This window comes from Bos indicus, chromosome 21 (genome assembly GCF_029378745.1).
Source record: "Bos indicus isolate NIAB-ARS_2022 breed Sahiwal x Tharparkar chromosome 21, NIAB-ARS_B.indTharparkar_mat_pri_1.0, whole genome shotgun sequence".
Classification (NCBI taxonomy): Eukaryota; Metazoa; Chordata; class Mammalia; order Artiodactyla; family Bovidae; genus Bos; species Bos indicus.
The window spans coordinates 33,495,941-33,514,979 of NC_091780.1; the positions used below are offsets into that span (position 1 = coordinate 33,495,941).

At 39.9% G+C, this 19,039-nt stretch overlaps 1 protein-coding gene across 3 annotated transcripts in view; it reads left to right on the forward strand.

Moving 5' to 3' along the window:
• Positions 1-19,039, forward strand: part of PTPN9 (protein tyrosine phosphatase non-receptor type 9) — a 69,634-nt gene that overhangs the window by 23,404 nt on the left and 27,191 nt on the right. For all 3 annotated transcript variants that reach the window (XM_019983752.2, XM_070775361.1, XM_070775362.1), the window contains exons 2-5: positions 8,398-8,541; positions 10,850-10,939; positions 11,659-11,783; positions 16,875-16,980. In XM_019983752.2, coding sequence (XP_019839311.2) covers positions 8,398-8,541; positions 10,850-10,939; positions 11,659-11,783; positions 16,875-16,980 — 465 coding nt within the window. The remainder of the gene's footprint in view (positions 1-8,397; positions 8,542-10,849; positions 10,940-11,658; positions 11,784-16,874; positions 16,981-19,039) is intronic.

Consider the following 19,039-nt stretch of genomic DNA (forward strand, 5'->3'; position numbering starts at 1 on the left):
ATAGCTTTGACTGTAGGGACCTTTGTCAGCAAAGTGATATCTCTGCTTTTTAATACACTGTCTAGGTTTGTCATAGCTTTTCTTCCAAGGAGCAAGTGTCTTTTAATTTTGTGGCTGCAGTCACTGTCTGAAGTGAATTTGGAGCCCAATAAAATAAAATCTGTCACTGTTTCCACTTTTTGATAAATCACTGAGATGTTAACAGCTTTTTACTTGGTTAATTGATCTGAGGTAAGTTCACTTTTCTATGGGAAAAAGTTATGTATTTTTCTTTTTAAAAAATAAATGAAAAGTTCAGTTATTGCATTTAAAATGAGGACCACTTATAGTTTGGAATGGCTGCACAGATTTGGTTTTCATTTCTAACCATGTTTTTTTTTTGGTTAGGAATTTTTGGTTAGGAATTTGGTCAGGCTGCCATTGGAGGATCTTTTTTTCATTTTAAGAAAGTTTTTGGAGGCAGTAATTATAGTATAATTTAAGTAACATTGGTAGTAATTTAAGTAAACAAATAGAACTATTTTGGATCGATTTGAAATTCATATATATTTTTCCTTTTTTTTTTCTGAAAGAAAAGTATTAGCATGGAACAAAAGGATAAAAGGTGTTTGGTTCTGTGTTTTACAGATTGATGCCATGTTTGTGGTGTCTCAGTGTTTTTAACAGAAAACTGATGTACTTTGGGTATGTGGTGGTCCTGTGTGTGAACGTTCCATAATTTATTCATGACCTTATTTATTGGTCATTTAGGTTATTTCTAACATTTTGTCATTAGACACAGTGCTGCAGTAAATAAATGTTTGTCTGGTATTCATTGCAGCATTATTTCTAATGGCAAAATATTAGAAACAACTCTGGGTGTGTATTTGTCTTTTACAATTCATGTTTATATTTCTGTACAGTGGATTCCTGGAAGTGGTTGTGTGGGTCATAAGATTTGCACATTTAGAACTATGCTAGATAAGTGCCAAATTGATTTTTTAAAAAAGTGTTATAAATTATATAGTTGCCACATTGTGTGAAAGCATTCATTTCTTACATTCTCTCTCTCTTTTTTTTTTTTTGGCTGCCCTTTGCCACTTGCTGGGTCTTAGTTCCCAGACCAGGAATTGAACCCAGGTCCCCACAGTGAAAGCACCAAGTTCTATCACTGGCCCACCAAGGAGTTCCCCCATATTCTTGTCAATACTATATATGTCAGTCTTGCAAACTATCATCAGTTGACAGAAGAAAATGGTATCCCTTTTTATTTATCTTTTAATATCTATAAATTTTATTTACTTTTTGACTAGGTTGGACTTCCCTGGTGGCTACATGGTAAAGAATCTGCCTGCAACACGGAAGACCTGGATTCAATCCAGATGTAGTTTAAAAGATGTGAAAGTTTATAGTTTACCTTATTTCCTAGTCTCAGTTCATTTCCTCTCCTCAGAGATGATCAATATTATCAGTTTTTTTTTTCTGTTGTATTCTGCTACAAATACTTTATGCATGTATGAACAGATTCATATAATACACTTTTCCTATTAATTGACATATCATTTGTATCATATACACAAGGATTATGTATACAAATTCTGCATATACTTAAGATTATTTTTGGATTGTATTCTCTTCTTAAAAGTCCTGTCTCTATGAGTCAGGTTTCTCTTTTTTTTTCAAGAATTATTTTAACTCTTTATGTATTTATTCATGACTGCGCTGGGTCTTTGTTGCCCTTGGGCTTCCTCTGGCTGAGGCGTGCTGGCTTCTCATGGTGCTGGTTTCCTTCGTTGTGGAGCGAGCTCTAGGCTCGTGGGCTTCAGTCGTTGGAGCACATGAGCTCAGCAGTTGATCCCTCTATCCCTCGAGGGAAGTTTGCTCAGTTTAAAAAAAAAAAATCATAATGGGTGTTGAATTTTATACGGTGCATTTTCTCCATCTCTTAAGAAGGTTATATACTTTTTCTCCATTAGTATCTGTTTATATAGAAAGTTGCTCTGGTAGATGTCCTTATGTTAAACTGTCTTTTCATTCCTGGGAAGAGTTTTCTTTGGTTATGATGTATTTGTTCTCTATTATATTGGTGTTTCTACAACAAGAGCATTATCTGTACCATGAAGCTTTAATAGAATATAGCATAAAAACCATCTGAGTCTGTAGGTAATTGTGTATGTTTGTGTGTAGGGGATATTTCACAACTCTTGTTTTTTCATTCACATTTGATACTCAGTGGTCATTTGTACTTCTAAAAGTGAATCTTAAAAGTTCCTTGGTTCTTCCTCCTCTGCCCTCTAAATGTTAATATTGTTTAGAGTTCTTTTGTTCATTACTCATTCATACATATTTATTAGATATTATTAGAGATGTTTATTTATGCCAGGCACAGTGCTAGGAGCTAAGTGAATAAAAATAAATATGATCCTTGACTTCGGCTTCCCAGGTGGCTCAGTGGTAAAGAATCCACCTGCCAGTCTGGGAGCCACAGATGTGGGTTCCATCCTTGGGTTGGGAAGATCCCCTCAAGGAGGAAATGGCAACCCACTGCAGTCTTCTTGCCTGGGAAATCTCATGGAAGAGGAGCCTGGTGGGCTACAGTCCATGGGGTCCAAAGAGTTGGACACAACTGAGTGAGCACAATCCTTGACTTAACAGAACTTCCCTCCCTACTGCAGTTTTTTCCTTCTGTCTGGCTTCCCCACTGCTGGAAGAGTCATTTTTAGCTGGGAGAGGAGAACTAAACTTATTTCATCCCTTCTCTTAAAGATCTCTGTTGAATCCTTCATGGGTATAGAATTACGGACCTTTCCTGTGTGGCTCAGCCTCCCTGTCAGCTCATCTTCTGCCAATCTCTGTCATATACACTGGGCACACGGCTACACTGTATCCCCCAGTAACCCCCATTCCATCATGACTCAGCCTTTACACATTAAAAAAAAAAAAAAAAAGCCTTGCTTTTCTTTTTAAAAAAATACTGTGTTTTTAAAAAATATTTATTTTTATTTACCTGGCTGCACCAGGTCTTAGTTGAGACATGTGGGATCTTTGGTTTTTGCTGCAGCATTTGGGATTTTTAGTTGCAGCATGCATATTCTTAGCTGTGGCATGTGGGCTCTAGTCCCCTGACCAGGGATTGAACCTGGGCCCCCTGCACTGGGAGTGCAGTCTTAGCCTCTGAACCACCAGGGAAGTCCACTTTTACACACATTTTGTTTTCTCTAATGAGAATTCTTATCTCTTCCTGGCAAAGTTTTACTCATCCTTCAAGGCACTCTTTTAAAAAGATTTATTTTTAATTTTCCTGAGAGTTTGAATCCCACAGTACTCTGTTCATACATCTTAGAACTTAAACTATGTGATGCTGACCTATTCATGTCTCCGTGTTTAAATGATTGTAACCTGCTCAGAATGGGTCTTTTTCTCTCTGAGTTATGTCTGAACAGCTACTGTACTGCTTAGCACAAAGTGTGTGTGTGTGTGTGTGTGTGTGTGTGTGTGTGTGTGTGTGTGTGTGTGCTTAGTCGCTCAGTCATGTCTGACTCTTGCGACTTAGATACTGTAGCCTACCAGGCTCCACTGTCCATGGGATTCTCCAGGCAAGAATACTGGAGTGGGTTGCCATTTCCTTCTCCAGGGGATCTTCCAGACCCAGGAATCCCGACCCAGGTCTCCTGCATTGCAGTCAGACTCTTTACTGACTGAGCTATGAGGGAAGCCCCTAGCACAAAGTAGTTCCTCAGCAAATACTTGTAAATGCTTGAGTGACCACATGAGTGGATGCCTGAAAGAGCTCTGCTGTGCTGTTGCCTTGAAGAGAGATGCTACTGCTACTAGTCATGGAAGGTTGCCAGGGAGGAAACAAGTCTCTGAACCAACACAGTGTATACTTTCTTCTTGCCTCTCCCCAAAATGTGTGTGTGTGTTGGGGGGTCGGGGGGCAGAGTGAGGTGGTTGTAGGGACATAAACTTAAAAAAGTATATATATTTAGTAGTATTTTTCTGTTGATTTTAACTTTTAAATTATTAAATACATGAGAACAGCTGGATTTTGATTGACCTTTTCCCTTTTTTTGCAGATTTTCTTTATTACCTTATTTCATAACATGATAAAATCAGAAGTTGTTCTTAGAACTTTTTCCTTTCACGAAACAGTAAAACCCTGTTTAAGGAAACACTGGCTCTTTTAAAATCACATTTTAAGAAAAGGCAAAATTTTCCTGATAAAATGAAAGTATTTGAGAGTAACCAGTAAATACTAATTCAAAGAGACTAGGTTTATTTCCCTGTTTGACACAATAACAGAGGGCTAAAGGGAAGATGGTAGTTTTTAGTTTGAAAATTCAACAGGCTTCACCTTGTTGCATTAAAGCAATCTAGTGTATTTTAGTTCAGATTCTGTTTCCCGGCAGATTTATATGGACTAAAGGGATTAACATACAATTCACAATGAAGGAAAGGTGGGAAAACAGGCAAAAGAGGAAGGTAAATTTACTAATGCGTTTGTCACTGAAATTAATGGGAAAATGGCATATTTGCCAAAATACAGAGGTAACCTCACAATTGGTGAAAGGCAGACACTGAGTCTTATATTGAATCACTTTTCTTATTTAGGTATTCAATGCCTTTTTTTTTTTTTTGCTTCAGTGCACGTGTTTGCCCTGCACAAAGTTGTTCCTGTATTATGATGAGAAATACTCTCAAGTCAGTTTGATGCTGTTGAAAAGGATTTGTGCTCAGGATGGCAGTGTTAATCTCCAGAGCTGCCAGTGTAGGGACAAAAGCATTTAGAGTTGGGAGCAAGGGTATAAATACCTCTGGATCTGGCTTTTTCTATGTTGTCACAGAGCCCTGAATGAGGATAAGTTGCTCCTTTCAAGACTTTTGTCTTGCAGTTGAACACGTATTGGAAATTTCCAATTTAAATTTATGCTTTTGGATAAAAAGGATTAGAGAGATTGAATTGCTGCAGGCTAACGAGAAGCAACAGTGGTTACTTGATTTTGAGGAGCTCTATCTCTGTTGAAAGAAGTTTTAGTGTGAAATGACTGGAGTAAGAAAAAAAAGAATGAACATCCATTCAGAGACTACCTATCAAGGACCAGGTACTGTGGTGAATGCTTCCTATCCATTGTCTTATTCAAGCCTTATCCTTTCATGAGGAAATAGAGACTCAGAGAGAAGTATATAATTACAGTAAGCTTTTTAAAAAAATTTGGCTATACCAGGTCTTAATTGCAATATGTGGCATCTAGCTCCCCAACCAAAGATTGAACCTAAGGCCTCTTGCACTGGGAACACGAAATCCCAGCCACTGGACCACCAGGGAATTCCCCTACAATAAGCTTTGACTATGCTGAAACAAATTTGCCTATGCTGAACAAGTTGATTGAGGAAGGTTATAAGTGGTAAGGTTAGTTTTTCTGCACATCAGTTCAGACCTTTTCCCAGAGGAAGACCAAGGCTGTTTGAACTGTGACCACTCCTTAGTCGCCAGATGTTAACAACTTGTGGTTACTTATAAGCCTAGATAGATTCAAACCATTGACCTTGAGCTGAAGTATTTTGTAAGCTGTGATTGACCTTTTGGTTAGTTCATTCTTTCACCAGGAAATATACTGAGTATTAATTTCTGGAATTTCAGTGATCCCTTCTGAAGAGTGTACTGCTCATTAAAATATCTGGGTCTTGTTTTTCTGGTAACAAACAGAACCACAAATTAGTCTATCCTTAGTGGTTGTGCCAAATCCTTGTTTAAACAGAGGAAGAGATCTGATAACTATCTGGAGAGATGCTGTTAAAGATCTGATTAACTGTTTGGAGAGAGGCTGTTGTTGAAAGGTCATCCTTTCTAGCTTCTGTAAGAGGTTCATCTCTTCCTCCAGAGGAGTGGGGATACAGGAGAGTGAATCCGAGGCTGAACATAACAGGTGGTGTATGTGTGTATTTGTATCTGTGAATACCACATCTCTGTTTATCGGACACTGGACTCTCTTCATGCAAAGCCTAGTCAGGCCAAATCTGGAGGAATTGTTCCCGTGCTTAAAGCCAAGAATAACATCCTGACCAGCAGGGAACAGAGGTCAGCTCAAGGCAGCAGCTCTTGGGAGCTACACGACATCAAGAACCTGAAGGAACTTAGTCTAATAAGAAGGAAGCCAGTATGTACCTTGAAGGAGGTGTGTGAAACCTTGTCTCTTGTTGTTGTTGTTGTTCAGTTACTAGGTCATGTCCAACTCTTGGCGACTCTTCGCGTGAACTGCAGCGTGCCAGGCTTCTCTGTCCATCTCTGTCTCCCGGAGTTTGCTCAAACTCATGTCCATTGAGTTGGTGATGCCATACAACCATCTCATCCTCTGTCGTCCCCTTCTCCTCTTGGGCTTAGTCTTTCTCACCATCAGGGTCTTTTCCAATGAGTCAGTTCATTGGGATATAAGAAATAAAAAACAATCATCCTAACAGGTGATTCATATTACCTCCTGGTCATCTAACTATATTTTCCCCTCCTACTTGGATATTGATTTATCTGTTTATTGTTTTTATTAGAAAAGGAGGAAAAATATATTCTGTTATTCTGGTGTTTTATTCTACAGGCAGCTTTGGAGACGTCCAGAAGTGCTGGCTTTAAAAGATGATATGTTAAACAAATAGCCTTTACAAAATCTCCTGGAACCTTCCAGTTTTCCTGAAGTTTTGTCTCTGGGATCTTTATGCTCCAGTTTCTCTTCCGTCTTTCCTCATTCTGATGCTGACCACTCATCCCACAGAGGCAACTCCAACTGTTTTCTGGTGGAGCATTCTAAGTTTGTCCTGTTGTCTTCTCTGAGACTCATTTCTCTGGTCTGACTTCAAGTGGTTCTGAGCCAAAGTGATTGTAAAAGCTTTTCTTCATAGCCTTTATTTCTTGGCTCTTTCTATTTATGCACTTTGTCTGATTAGTTTTGCTGGTTTCCTCCTTTTCTAGCTGATGTGAGGTATATTGCCTCAGCTGCAGGGTTCTAAAGCTCAGATGCAGCCCCAGGCCTCTTAGATTTTGCTCCACTTTGTAAAGTGCCTTTTTCCTTTCCTAGAAATGGGGGCTGTGGTATGAGCTATTGCTGACTCTTCCGGGACTCTAGTTTGCTATTTGTTTAAACACGTATGTAGCAATTTGGATTGTATTTGCAAGGTAGAACTTGTTGCCAAGACTCTGAACAGGTCATTGCTGTTACCCTTTCTCCCCTATTTTTGAACTGAAAAATTAGAGACCATGGTCACATAGTAGGTTGGTCTTATACCTCTTGAAACAAACCTCATTTTTGCATTCCTTATATGTAGCACAACAGTTGGCCTTTAGGTGTTAACAAATAGTTAAATGCATAATAGTTTAATTAATACATCTTAACTGTGGGGTTGATTGATCAATTAAATCTCAGAATTCTCATCAAGTTGATCACATTTTGGATCCATATGTGAGAGAAGTTTCTGGTTGGAAGGGACCAAACAGCAATGTAGGAAGTGTTTGGCAATTTAAAGTATGCAAGCCAAAAAATCCTGATGTAAATCCTGTTCTAAAATGAAGAAAAGAAGGGTGGTTTGGCTAGAGCAGAGACTGGTTAAAACATAAGGAGAAGTAGGGTGAGGCAGGATAAAAGAACGTGGATTAAAAAACAGCAACAATTATGGAGGTAGGCATCCTGTCGGTTTGGGATTAAACCATGAGAATGAAACTTTCCCACCCTTCCCCCAGTAGCAGGCCCTCCACCTTCACTCCCCTCCCTCCAACCGCTATCCAGAGGAGCTGCTAATGACCCTGTGGCCACTAGTGTCCAGCTTTGAGGGCTGCTGTATGAAGCACAGAGAGGTCCTGTGAGGTCAGTCAGTGCAAAGAGCAGTTGGCCTTTAGATTCATTAAATTCTTCGTAATCGTTTTGCTGCTCTCAACAGTATTGCTAATTCCAAAGCCAAAACCATTTTCTAATTGTTTTACTGTGTGTGACCAGCTTACGGGACCAAAACAGCAGCTGAGACTGCGTTACTGCCCTGTGCATTATGCAGTAACCCTTCAGAGGGGCCCTTTACTTCTTTTTTAGCCTTAAAAACAAACAAACAAAAAAAAACTCTGCTTATTTTTTTGCTTTGGGGCCAGTAATTTGCATCTTATTTGGGAACTTTGCTCTCCCCCCTCATTATTTCTTCATATATCCTTGTGCTAAGTAAGCCCTGCTCTCTGAAACTGGCTCTGGCTTCTGGCCTCATTGAATTGTATGAATTGTAATCATTTCTGATTTCAGATCTGTTTCCAACTTTTGTTTTTCCCTGCTGCCTTGGGGTTCAAACTTGCTTGGGCTTGGAGAAAGGTTTTTTTTTTTTTCTTGTTTATTTTTTTGTTTCTGTAAATATATTCTCTGATAATTACTCTTTATTTTCTTTTTCAAACAGGCCACCAAGCAGTTTCTTGAAGAGATTAACAAGTGGACAGTTCAGTACAACGTATCCCCCCTCTCTTGGAATGTGGCCGTCAAATTCCTCATGGCCCGGAAGTTTGATGTGCTTCGTGCTATTGAGTTGTTTCACTCCTACAGAGTACGTAGCTCAGAGATGGACTTGCTGTGTGCCACTGGGGCTGTTTATGTTGCTGTTGTCTCTGCCAGTCTGTACACATGGTGTTTCTCCCCACTCCCATAAAAAAAAAAAAAGAAGAAGAAGTGGAGCAGTATCCAAGAGCCCTACCTTGAAGTCAGAAAATCCTTCTGAAGATATTTAGACTCTCCCTAAATAAATTAAAAAAAAAAAAAAGGAGAGGGGGATAAGAGGCACTGGGATTAGTTTATGAGTTTAAGACTAAAGCTCACTTACACCCATTTTATGGATCATCTTGTTCAATATTCATTTATTCAACAGTTATTTATTATATACCTACTATGTTCTAGATGCAGAGATTACTGTTTAGAAAGAGAGAGTAAGCAAATAATTACAGAAAAGCTATGATAGGACAAAACTGTGTTCCGTGGAAAGAAAATTTAGTTAGGAGACTCAAGGAAGCTTTCCTGAAGGAAATGACTTCTAAAGTAAGAAGAGTGAGTAGGAATCGGACAGTGGGGGAGTATGGCAGAGAGAACAGCAAGTTCAGATGCCTAGTGGCAAGAGGGAAATTGAGCTGAGCGGAAATGCTCAGTAGGGGTGGGAGTATGGCAGGAGATTGAGCAACAGAGGTAAACAAGGCCAGATCAGAGAGTATCTGCTTTTTCTTAAGGGCAGAGACATTCATTGACAGTATAAACAGTAAAATGTGTTGATCAAACATGCTTTCTGGAAAGATTTTTTTCACTGTGCTTTAGAGGATGGATCAGAAAGGCTATAGCGGAGACAGATCCATTAGAAGGCTGCTGTACTTATTAGGAAACGATTGTCATGTCATTAAGCATAGTGTTAGTGGGAATAGAGAAAAAGTGGGTAGATTCTAGAAGTGAAATTGATAGAATAAGTTACTTAAATTGGTGTGTGAGGAAAGGGGAGTGGTGGATTCCAGGTCTCTGAGTTGGGCAACAGGGTGGTAAATGGTGGCGGCATTTACTAATTAAGAGACACTGAAGGGGTATGGGTATGTGAACAGAGTAGGCCGTGAGTTCAGTTTGGCCATGTTAAGGTTGAAGTGCCAGTGGGATAGCCAAATAGACATGTCCTCCAAGCAGTTGGGATATGAGTCTAGGGTTTGGGAAAGAAGGCTGGACTGGAAGTAGAGACTTCAGAGTGACCACAGTAGAATATTGCAGCTAAATATTGGAGCCATGAGAATGGGGGTGGGCATCTGGGGAGAGAGTGAGGAGTAGGGATATGTGTAGAGCAGAACCTCATTTCATACTTTTTGCTTTTTTCTCACTAGTGTTTGTTAAAGTTAAATTTTCATGGTTTAGGGAAGGCACGCACTCTCCTGTGATTCCAGCATGCATACTATCTTCACTTGCTGCCTTGCCTCTGCAGGCATTTGAATTTGATTTGGGGATGAATTGGGGAAGAATGTGAACAAAGACCTAGTTTGTTGTATTCACCACAGTGTTCTTAACACTTAGTTCAGGGCCCGGCACATAATAGTTGCTCTACACATATTGGCAGAATGAATGAATGAGTCAGTGAGTGAAATGAGTGAACAAATGAATGATAAAAAGCCCACAAAAGACTCTTAGAAGGAGTAGCTGAAGAAATAGAAAAACCAAGAGAGTATTTTTTTTTTTTTTAATAAAAAATAGAGAATCTCTTAGGAAAAAGAGAATGTGAGTGGTCAACCTTATTAAAAGGAGGACTAAAGATGCGCACTGGATTCAGTGACTGGAAGGTCCTGGTCACTGGGGCAGGAGCTCTGGGTGGTATGGTTAGACTGGGAGGAAATGAGAATGTGATGGAATGAGTGTTGAGGGAGCTGAGGGTGAGCTTAAAGAATGTGGCTGTGAAGATGAATTAAAATGAAATCATGGTAGCTATTGTTGCAGAGGATACTAAGTGGGGGGATGGGTCCTGTTTAAGACAGAAGAAGCCTAAGCCTGGATGAGGTGTTAGGATATATGCTTCCAGGCAGTTTAGGTGCATATTTTAATATCAGTGCTGCTGCATGTTTAAGAAGTTTAGCTTTGTACTCTAATGATTGATATATATTGATTGGTCTTCAGGGTTAAGCTTATCACTCATTCAAAGGAAAGATCCTAAGCTCTGAGGGGCTGATAAGGTAGCATTAGACAAGAATTCTGCTAACAGTTGGCCTAGAGGAAGGTTACAAAGGAATTCATGTTTCAATAAGCTGATTTCTAAAATCCCTTATCTGTGAGATTTGGTGGTTACATAAAGCTGTCGTAAGTATACAGTATTTTTATATTAATTTATCTTGTTTTATTTTTAGGAAACACGAAGGAAGGAGGGCATTGTGAAGCTGAAACCTCATGAGGAACCTCTCCGTTCTGAGATCCTTAGTGGAAAATTCACCATCTTAGTGAGTATTTATGAAACCCTCTTGTAACATCTCTTTATTTCCTTTTGTAGCTATTATTCTCTTTGGACTTTGTTCCTAGATGTCTTATCCTGAATCTAGAGTCTTAATAGTGGGGAATAGATGTAAAACAGCTGTGAAGTTTGGCATAAAATTATTCTAGTAATAATTGAAAAAATTGAAACTCAGTTGTTTAGTAGTTTTAGAAAAGTTTCCTCACTGGTCCATTAAGGTCAGTCAGGACCTTTGGGAGTTGTATACAGCGTGTCAGAGCCCTGTCCTTCCTTATTTAACGTAAGTTCTCTCCACTTAGAGACCACAGCCTTTCAGGTAAGTGTCCAGTGGTACTTTTAAGGCAGAGCGTGGAAACCATGGTCGTATTCTATGGTTTTCTCCTGTTGCTTTTTCTTCACTATCCTGCCTGGGAAATTAGCTAGGCAGCCAATATAGACCATTGTTTAATTTAATTTCTCTGTACTTGAAGAGTTAAGAGAACATAGTTTTTTCCTTCCATAGGAATATGATCCTGGGAGTGCTGAGAGTCAGACATGGGATGATTAAAAACTTTTTTTCCTTTTCTGGAGCAATTGATGCAAGTCAGAGAAGTATTTTCAGCATCTGTGCTCTTTATGGCAAACCTTTGTCCAGCCTATAAGAAGCCTTAGTGATTTCTGTAATTTTTCTATTTGATATCTAAATATTTCTTGTTTTGTTTGCTCTAGAATGTTCGGGACCCAACAGGAGCCTCTATCGCCCTCTTCACTGCCAGATTACATCATCCCCACAAGTCAGTCCAACATGTGGTACTTCAGGCTCTGTTTTACTTGCTGGACAGAGCTGTGGATAGGTGAGCTTGGACATTATCTTTTGGGTGTTCTACATCCAGATGGGAAAGTGACAGTGTTTGATTTGATTAAACTCAGCAGTGCATTCACCGTGCTCCTAGGATGTGCCTTAGGCAGTGCTATGAATAGAAAACACTCCATGTCCTTAAGGGCTTGGCGTGTTTCCAGGTACTATCAAGATGATGAGTATTCTGCATCCTTACCTGCTTGGCTCTATTTCAGGGTAACAGAAGCTAAGAAAGCTAATTAACTAGCCATTCTTAGTGTACTGAGAATTACTTATTGAAAGAATGTGAAGGTAAGATGACCTGTGCTGGTTCTTTCTGACCATTCTCCCCTGGTGTTGATTTTCAAAACCGTCTGGAGCCTCAGTTTCTTTATCTGTAAAAGTGGAATAATGCTGAGGATTTTAAGAATCAGCATTCAGGAGAGAGGAGTCCAAGAGCATAAGTTAAGCAGAATCATCTTTATAAATAGTGTGCTGTGTGTTCAGTCGCTCAGTCGTGTCTGATTCTTTGCAATCCCGTGGACTGTGGCCCACCAGGCTCCTCTATAAGCCAAAAGAACCAGCTTGGGTCATGTCTCCATTCCTGCTCTTAGGTAAATAGTATTTTTACTGTTCTATGGACAAAGAAACTTAGGCCCCAGGAAGTTTTGTGGCTTTTTTACAGTCATCACATATTGACTGAACTAAGTCTAAGACCCTGGTTTCTTCACTCTTGGTCAGAACTATCTGTACTCCTACTATGTCATCTTTCTCTCTTACATCCTTTTTTCCCTCGTGCCCACCATTTACAGTGTGTTATTGCTCCCAGCGTCATTCACTGGTCCTCTGGCTTAGAAGTCATATATCGAGGGCTGAGACTGGAGATAGTGAGAGGCAGCTAAGCACCTTAGTCATACTTCTGTACTTAGAGGATGGGGATAGCCGAAGGATTTTCTGAGGTGGGGCTCTGTGTCTAGTTCACTTTGCTCCTGCCTTGTTATTATTACTTTCATGTACTTAGCTTCTGCTGGTGGTGTTCAGGGGGAGATATATCCAAACCACACCCACAGCATTATTCTAAAAACGAGAAGTTACTAAGGAGAAAGGATTTCTCAGTTCTTCTTTCTTATGATTGTTCTTCAGACATAATTTCTGGACTATAATTCCCTTTGAAATGTTTCTTTACCTCAGGGGGTTGAGTGGAAGGCTCTTTTACCGGAAATTTAGCATTGGCTTCCTCTTTGAGCAGCTTAGAGTCAGAGCTTTCATACAGGCATGACAGTGACCAAAGCTTGCTTTTTCCAGTGAGAGTATTGAATCCCATAGGAATACCACAAAGGTAAACGTAATTAAAACTTTGTTCTCATGATCTCCATCACTTTCTTAAAAATCCTCAGTGACTCCTCGTTTTTCAGAGGGTGCATGTAGGCTAAATAAATGTGAGCCCTTTTCTTCCCCTAAATGAAATATTCTACCAGTGAGTAGAAACTTTTGTTTTCCTTTGTTACCTTGGAAGAGGAGGAAACCCTCTTCACTAAATCTTGCCCTTCTGTGAAGGCCCATTTCTGTGCCTGGCTCCCTCACCCCTCCAACTAGTCATAAAATTCTTTCTACTCTGACTTTAATAGCAGTTATTACTAATACCAATCATTTTGTATTTAATTATACATAGCTTTATGATGTCATTTATCTTATGCTTTTTTTTTTAACCTACCACTGGGTGGTAAGCTCTAGGAGGGCAGGGAACCTTCTTTTCAACATCATATGATGGAAAATTCCTAAATCCCCATGGTGGAGAGCAAATCATATCAACTTTCACATGCCTATCATTCATCTTCTTTCACAGTGATCTGAAACCAGTCTTGTTTTGTTGATAGCTCCTCACCCACCCTTTTGGAGAAGGCAATGGCAACCCACTCCAGTACTCTTGCCTGGAAAATCCCGTGGATGGAGGAGCCCGGTAGGCTGCAGTCCATGGGGTCGATAAGAGTTGGACATGACTGAGCGACTTCACTTTCACTTCTCACTTTCATGCATTGGAGAAGGAAATGGCAACCCACTCCAGTGTTCTTGCCTGGAGAATCCCCAGGGACGGGGAAGCCTGGTGGGCTGCCGTCTATGGAGTCGCACAGAGTCGGACACGACTGAAGCGACTTAGCAGCAGCAGCACCCACCCTTTTACTTTTGATTATTTTGAAGCAAATGTCAGGGGCAGCAGTAGTCTTCTTGGTGTTCCCAGTTATATCCTAGTTCAGGAATCAGTCTCAATAGGGTAGGGAAGCAGTTATTCTTAGTAGGGAATTAGCGTTGTTGTTGAATAATGAACCTTATATTCTGTACCCAGGGAAGTAAAAATGCTATTGCATTTGTATTTCATATGACTTCAAAGGATGAGCAGTTTCAGGTCTAGGAATATAGAATCTGCATCATTATGCACTATAACTTCTTTTATTAAATTCTGTTTTCTCTGGTGCTGATTTCTCTTTGTTTCAATCCCCTGCCACGGGCTGGAGCTATGAGGGGGAAACCTGTAATTCTTCTGGTTTGGCCCTTATTGAGCCTGTGGAGAGAATCGAAATCTCTAGATGTGGGTGGTCTTCTCAATGCTGGGCCACTCATTTAACACAGCATCTTTGATCTTGGTAAATTAGTCTCTCTGGGGTCGTGAAAAAAGGAGACAAGATATAGCTCTCACTTTAACATGTGAGGGGCCATTTGAAATTAAGTCCGTATAGAAACTTGGTTCTACTTCAGAGATTTTTGAAGTGCTACTTCATGGATAGGTGCTTCTGTCTGGTATTATGTTGAAAGGATGAAGTTATGGAGGTTTCCAGGAGGTAATGCCAGAAACAAAAAATAAGGATACAAAGTAACATTGAGATTCCTGATTTCAGGAATTTGTTTTGTATCAAAAAGTTTTCTTGAATGTCAATACATGTGAAAACTATTGTTCTCATCTGTGAATAGTCCAATCAAATAGTTTATTTCTAACAGTCATGTAGGTGTGCAGATCAGAAGCAGGTGAAGATCGGGCTTGGTGGAAGAGTGCAACTTTAGGAATTAAGGAGATTGGACCAAGTGATATTTTTTGTCCCTAACTTCAATCTGGGAATAGGCCCACCAGCTCTTTATCTACTTTTTAAGATGCCTCCCAAAGACCATTAGTAGGTTTTTCTCTTCCTTCATTAAAGTCATCAGAGATAAATACATCATCATTGAGTTTAGAATTTTGTTTTACAGTTTTTCATAGACCCACAGTGTTTTCTTAGTGATGGGCTTCGAGCCCACTGAATTACAATTCTGTGACCATTCATTATATTTGCAAGGACTGTGCTGTGGACTGTGGAGGGTAATGAGGTGAACAAAACATGTTTTTGCCCTCTAGGAGAGAATGAGATTGCTATACAAAATTGGAGTATATTAAGAGACACTAGAAAAATCCACAGAAAGATTTGTGGGGCTTCGAGGGATGTGAATGATGGTAGTACATTTGGTGACAATTATCAGGGAGACTTTCATGGAAGAGAAAAGTTTTTGAGTTAAACATAGTATGGTACAGAATTTGGATAGTCAGATTCAGAAATAAAGGAGAAAACAGTTCAAATTTTGATAACCTAGATGCTCTGGAACATTCTCAGACTATGAGTTTGGTACTTGATGAATCTGGATAAATATGCATCAATAAGTATAATTCAATTTCCAACATGTGGGCTTCTTCCTCCGTAGTATCAAGCAGTTCTCCCCCACCAACTGGGCATTTGGCAGTTCAACTCGACTCTGACACTATATAACTGGAGATAGCCTCAGATTACACAAGTTAAGGGTTCAGTCCGAAAAGACTGTCCCTTCAGACGCCAGTGGCAAGTCCAGGTTGTCATCTCTGCTTCTGATCATAGATCAAAGGGTCCAGTGCCCCCTCCTTGGGTTTGATTAATTTGCTGGAGCAGTTTATAGAACTCAAACATTGTACTTAATATGTTACCAGTTTATTATAAGAGGGTATAATTTAGGAAGAGCCAAATGGAAGAGATGGCACCCCACTCCAGTACTCTTGCCTGGAAAATCCCATGGACGGAGGAGCCTGGTAGGCTGCAGTCCATGGGGTCACTAAGAGTCCACACGACCGAGCAACTTCACTTTCACGCATTGGAGAAGGAAATGGCAACCCACTCCAGTGTTCTTGCCTGGAGAATCCCGGGGACAGGGGAGCCTGGCGGGCTGCTGTCTGTGGGGTCGCACAGAGACGGACACGACTGAAACGACTTAGCAGCAGCAAATGGAAGAGATGCATAGAGGGAAGGTTTGGGGAAAGGGGCATGGAGCTTCCATGCCCTCTCTGAGAGGAAGTCGCTCAGTCATGTCTGACTCTTTGCAACCCCATGGACTATAGCCTACCAGGCTCCTCTGTCCATGGAATTCTCCAGGCAAGAGTACTGGAGTGGGTTGCCATTTCCTTCTCCAGGGGATCTTGCCAACCCAGGGATCGAATCCGGGTCTCCTGCATAGAGATGCAGGAGAGATGCATGGAGGTAAAGGTATGGGGAAAGGGGCATGGAGCTCCCATGCCCTCTCTGAAAGGGCTACATGTGTTCATCTGCGTGTGTTCATGTGTTCATCAACCTGGAAGTTCTCCAAAATCATATCCTTTTGGCATTTTCTGGAGGCTTCATTCATTGCAAGGCATGATTGATTAAATCATTGGCCATTGGTGACTGAGCTCAGTCCCAGTGCCGGTCCTCTTCCTGGGTGTGGGAGGGTGGGACTAGAAGTTCCAACCCTTTCTAATCACGTGGTTGGTTCCTCTGGCAAACAGCCCGAATCCTTAGATGTCCTAAGAGCATTCCAAGGGTCACCTCGTTCATATAGCAGTGGATACCTTCCTTGCTTTCCTAGGAAATTCCAAGTTTTAGGAATTCTGCCGGGAAACAGGGTCAAAGTACAAATATGTATTTCTTATTATAAATTCTTTGTAAGGCCGGTGTTCAGGGAAGGCAGTTATTTCAGTCCCACACACACTCTCTGTGTTCTTTGTTTTTGAGCCAGGTTTTCAATCTGCCTCATCCATCTTATTACTTATAAATATTTTTGTTCAATGATTGGTTTACAGCTTTGAAACTCAGAGGAATGGACTGGTGTTTATCTATGACATGTGCGGTTCTAATTACACCAACTTTGAGCTGGATCTTGGCAAGAAAGTCCTGAACTTGCTAAAGGTAAGGAAGGGCTATGGGAGGACCCTTTCAACCCTCCTTCAGTGGCTACTTTTTTCTATTCTTTGTGAGGTTTAGGAATGATGTAAGCTTCAGAATTATGTTCAATGTAAAGGTCACCTGTAAATGATGACCAATACCTGCTTCCTCAGAATAAAAAACAGTCTTAAAAGTAAAGTGGGAGGAATTAAAATGCACAGGAACAATGAGTTGTAAAGATGGAATGTCTCTTTCTTGGAGTTTTATAGAATAAAAATTAATGAAGGTTAGGGATGGTCATTGTCTGTGAAAAATGTAACCTAGCCAGTGATTTTCAGACTTTTTGTTTTAGTCTAGTCGGAACCATGTTTTCCATTGCAATTTAGTTCACAAAGGTATATGTACACTAAGTCTACACATACATATAAAGTTATATACAGAGATAGTTTCTTATTCTCTTATCTCAAACTCTTAGGTCCAGAGTGTTATGTAATATTTTGAACTTTAAAAGATAATGTGGTATGTATGTCTCTCTAGTATCAAGTATTTCTGCAATGAAATGTATTATTCATAATGAGTGGAGAAGAACAAAGGTCATAAATAACCTGTGAAATTTCAGGTCAGAGTTTGCTGTCGCATGGATTTTTGCACCAAACTAACAATAGAAACCAGTGGTTTCAGAGATGTTTAGATTTCAGAACCCAAGGATATAGGTGTATAGATCTTTGTGTACATATTTATAAAACAAAAATGTTTCATAAAACAAACTTTACCTTTGCTCTGTATAGTCATTTTGATTATTCTATTCTATATCATATTTCTAAAGTGTTAGTCGTGACTTACTAAATTGATTTCAGGACCCGATGCATGACAACCTGCAGTGGGAAAAACATTCACCCAGGAGTCTGTGTAGTCTTTGTTCTAGTACCTCACTTGGGAGTATTGTGGAACTGGATGTTTAGAAGTGTTCATTTACTACTACAGCTTTACAGCAGAAATTATAGAAAGAGAATATTATAATGCATGTTGTTCACTGGGACTTACATTTTTACACTCATCACTGTGTTGCTAAAATTGCTAGTGTGGTTTGTAGCTGATATTCATTCCTTTTTAATTGATGGTTGAAGGATTCATGCCTTTTAATTCCTCATCCATTGGTGAATATACCATTTTGTTTATCCACTTCTATTGATGGCTCCTTGGGTGGTTTTATGATTTTTGCTATTAATATTAGAAACAGTGCTGCCGCGAACATTCTTATACATGTCTTCTGGTGAGTGTGTGGGAGAGTATCTCTAAGGCAGAATGTGTATCTGTGCTTTGTGTGCAAAGAGAGCAGGTATGTTTGGACCATTTTTCCCATTCCCAGTCTTCTCAGAACTAATTTCACCCTCTGGGGGCGATACCACCCCCACTGAAAATGCTCTAGAGTATACATCTAGGAGTAGAGTTACTGGGTCATAAGGCCTGGGAAGATTCAGTTTTATAAGATAGTGTTTAATTGTTTTCCAAAATGGTTGTGCCTACCTGCTATGTGTAAATTTTCCACATCCTTTCCAATACATGATAATGTTGTACTTCTTAATTTTTCCCAATCAACAGGTATAAAATGGTATCTTGTGATATAACTCAAAATCTCTTTTATTAGTGAGATTAAGTATCTCTTCATATATTTATTGGCCATTTATGTTTTCTTCTGCACAGTGCCTATTTATGACTTTTACCCATTTTCCTATCATCCATTTATGTAGTTGTTTATGTATTAGTACTAATCTCTTTGTGTGTATGTCAGGCTTCTCTGGTAGCTCAGAGGGTAAAGAATCTGCCTGCAATGCAGGATACCCGGGTTTAATCCCTGGGTCGGAAACATCCCCTGGACGAAGGCATGGCAACCCACTCCAGTATTCTTGCCTGGAGAATCTCATGGATAGAGGCGCCTGGTGGGCTACAGGCTATGGGGTCGCAAAGAGTCAGACACAACTGAGCAACTAACACACACACACACTTGTATATGTACATACATACACATCTATATACATACATACACATGTATGTACATATACACACATATACTCAGTTTATA